Source organism: Micropterus dolomieu, linkage group LG23 (genome assembly GCF_021292245.1).
Source record: "Micropterus dolomieu isolate WLL.071019.BEF.003 ecotype Adirondacks linkage group LG23, ASM2129224v1, whole genome shotgun sequence".
Classification (NCBI taxonomy): Eukaryota; Metazoa; Chordata; class Actinopteri; order Centrarchiformes; family Centrarchidae; genus Micropterus; species Micropterus dolomieu.
The window spans coordinates 4,805,578-4,809,100 of record NC_060172.1 but is presented as its reverse complement, the minus strand read 5'-3'; the positions used below and the strand labels follow the sequence as shown (position 1 = coordinate 4,809,100).

The 3,523-nt window shown below is 38.3% G+C and overlaps 1 protein-coding gene across 1 annotated transcript; it reads right to left on the bottom strand.

Moving 5' to 3' along the window:
- Window positions 1-1,540: 1,540 nt before the first annotated feature.
- LOC123963012 (olfactory receptor 2K2-like) lies at window positions 1,541-3,377 on the bottom strand. Its single transcript, XM_046039531.1, has 3 exons — window positions 2,974-3,377; window positions 2,229-2,455; window positions 1,541-1,896 (listed from the first exon to the last, which is right to left on the bottom strand). The coding sequence occupies exons 1-3, from the start codon at window positions 3,375-3,377 to the stop codon at window positions 1,541-1,543; spliced, it is 987 nt and encodes a 328-aa protein (XP_045895487.1).
- Window positions 3,378-3,523: the final 146 nt, after the last annotated feature.

Here is a 3,523-nt window from a genome sequence, read left to right as displayed (position 1 = left end):
CTCATTTGCAGCATTTACCTTTTCTACAAAAAATCTTTTTCACTCTTTGTTAATGGTCATTCCTGAACTTGATTATTGCTTCATCAGTTCTTACACCTACAGATCTATTGTATTGTTCCTCCTCCTTTCTATTTATTTGACAATCATATATCTATCTTTATTACCACCCCACTTTAAAGTGTTTTATATGACCTTTGAAAAAATGTTGATGACTTTTGCAAAAATTATTATTCTAGTTATTCTACTGCGCTTGGTGATCACTGGGTAAAGCACTCTGCTGTATAATGCATCGAGGAAATCTGGTGTGTTTTTATGTTAATATACATTTAGGTAAGGGGTCAATTTTGATTTACCCACATATTATAAATGCCCTTTCATTTATCCCATTTATTAAATATTACTACGTATCTTTAAATGTTAGACCCTGGTGTTCTGTATACACAAGTCACAACAATAAATCTCATCCTTTTATTTCAATTTTCACAGTCATGCATTCCATTAAATCATCAATAACAGCTGTCATATATCCATCTGGTTTACATTTAAATTACTGGACACATACAGAGCCAGGCCCCCCTCCTCTCTTATCTGTTAATATAATCTCACTCATATTTCTCAATATGGAAATATATACCTTTCTCTTGATTTAACCTTGTCTCAGATTGAGCTTTTCATTTGCATTTTCTTTGAAATGCATTCAAATTATTTTTGGTCTTAGTAAGGTTTAGATAAAGATTATCATTATCATGTCATTAAATTGGTCATCAGTATATTTATAGGTCTCACTGATATGAATAAACACACAACTTTCTGTATTAACATCATATTCAAAATCATGTATTTTATGCTCAGTGATGTCAATTTTTGTTTTGTATCGACAAGGTTGAATGCATGTAAGGGCGGCTGTGGCTCAGGAGACAGAGCGGGTTTCCCATTAATGGAAAGATCGGTGGTTAAATCCTCGGCTCCTCCAGTTTATGAATGTGTGTGAGTGTTAGTTTCTGTTTGACCACTTAGGCTCAATGTATGAATGGTGAATGCGATGTAGTGTAAAAGCGCTTTGAGTGGTCGCAAAGAATAGAAAGACACTATACAAATACAGAGCATTTACATTTACTTATTGGAAGTCACTTTGGATAAATGTGTTAACTTAATAAATGTAATGTAATGTAAAGATGTGGTGTCAGTTTCCGTCCACTATGATACACGACACAGGATAAAACAATTGTCACACACTTTTTCATTCCATTTTATGTAATTTATGACATTTTATGCTGATGTTGTGTAGTTTAGATATATAGTGTATATTGTATTATATATAATTATAGTATATTTTTGACAGTTAAAACTAGATATGGACCGGACACAATAGGGATACCAAGCGGATGCAGTAAAGTTCCTCAGCTAGAACCAAACAAGGGACAAAGCAATTACATGGTTTGTAGCTTAGACCACTAGGCCACTAGTATGCCCTTAAACCTAAATAATAGCTCCTCTACAACATTTTTATCAGCAATACAGTGATGATATTAAACCTCTCTCATTTTTTATAGTGGATGTGTATGCTAAAATGCTTGATGATGCTGGCACGAAGCTCTTCACTGACCAGTCCGTAGATAAGGGGGTTGATGGCTGGTGGAATGATGATAAACAAGATGCTGAAGAACATCTTGATATTTTGGGAGACTGAGGGAAACCTCTGACTCACAATTATGACCAATGAAGATATTTGGTAGAGCACATACACAACAAGGTGCGATGTGCACGTCTGAAAGGCCTTGCTGCGGACGATGCGGTCAGCTGCGCCATATTTTATAGAAGCACGCAGGATTCTGAAGTAGGAAAAAGCAATGATGAGGAAGATCCCTGTACTCACAGACCAGGTCATGGACAGACCTAGAGAAACATAAAACCAATTTTTCATCTTCATTCAGTCATGCGCTTGCCTCATTTTGCCCTCCAGCAAGACTACACTGTCAAATTGAAATGGTCTCACTTCAAGCTGTAGGTAGTCTTACTTTGTTTTGCATTAGTGTTGTTGGTATTTTACTTAAAGAAAGAAAAAGAAAGAAAGAAGTAAAAGAAGTGACAAAAAATAAAGACAAACTGTAATAAATGAATGTAATTACTTCTTCTTCCTTTCCCTGATTCAACATGATTGCCTGATTAAAAGGGCTAGTGTTCAACAACATACTGTATGTCTTTACATTCTAAACAAATGCACTGACCATAGATATCACTGATAGGGGTGGGACTGCAGGCCAGGCTCAGAATGGCACGGTTGCTGCTGTACACATGTTTGATGGTATTGCCACACAGCGGGACATTCATATGGAAGGAGAAGAGCACAGCAATACACAGCAGAGCGACGAACCAGGCCAGAGCACAGCAGGAGTGCAGCCGAGCTGATGTCATGATGCTGTGATACCTGAGTGGTTCGCACACCGCAATGTACCTGCAGAGAGGAGCACTGTTAGAGACATCAAAACCATCCTTAGCTTTTCCAAGTTTAACAGGATCAAAGCATCTCTAACTGCGGGTATCTGTTTCTGTATGCAAGAAAATAACCTAAAGTTGCTCTTATTTAGGCTTTGCTCACATACAGACCAGTTACACTTTATTGCAGCAAAATCAACAAAGAAGATGGCCAGACTGGTGGAGGATGGTTTTATATGAGAAAGCCAATCATGGCAAATTGAAGTAATTTATTTTCTCAAGGTTTCTCTAAAAATTATTTTTAAAAACCAAGAAGTACAGCACATGCAGCAAAGGTCTTTTCTTAACCCATTAATAACAATTCAAGGTCCAGTAACAGCACAACAATAACACCCAGTCTGACATAATAGTATACAGCTAAAATTAGAATTCTGAAACAGTAAAACAGATTAGTCTCTGAGTCAGTCTGTGCCATTTATGCATGACAGTAAAACTTCAATCTGTGACTATTTTTCTTGATGTGGTGCGTTTTGATACCTGTCATAGGCCATCGCTCCCAGAATAGTCTGCGCTGCGACACCATACATGTGCACAGAGAAGGCCTGGGCGATGGCCGGGATGTAGGCGATCGTCTTCTGTCCCGTCAAGAAGTGCACCATCAGGTGAGGCAGCACCGCCGTGGCCCCCAGCAGATCACACACTACGAGGTTACAAACCATTACGAACATGGGTCTGTGGAGGTTCTTGTCTATGATAATGACGCACGCCACCATGCTATTCCCCAACAGCGTTACAAAGAAATTTAACAGAGCCAGGAAGAACAGGAAAGTGCCGTAGCCCGGTGGTACATAGAAGCCCTCCAACTCGAACACGATAGGCTGCTTGAGAGGAGTTGATATGTTCTCCATCCACCACAGTAAGGTTCTGTAAAAGACAAGCATATCTTAACCCACCAAACAGGTAATTTTTCTGACATCATGGATAGTGATAATAACTTTAGATTTACAACCACACGTCCAGTAAAGAATTGTTAAATACATAAATGTGAACAACCTGTGACATATGTCTTTCTTTGTGGTACCTACAG

What these genes read in the sequence shown, in the direction of transcription:
- LOC123963012 (XM_046039531.1), bottom strand. Translation starts at nt 3,377, where the DNA reads ATGCTTGTCTTTTACAGAACCTTACTGTGGTGGATGGAGAACATATCA. An exon ending in GGAGCGATGGCCTATGACAG is followed by an intron (nt 2,456 to 2,973) that starts GTATCAAAACGC and finishes TCCTCTCTGCAG; the next exon opens with GTACATTGCGGTGTGCGAAC. An exon ending in CCCTATCAGTGATATCTATG is followed by an intron (nt 1,897 to 2,228) that starts GTCAGTGCATTT and finishes ATGTTTCTCTAG; the next exon opens with GTCTGTCCATGACCTGGTCT.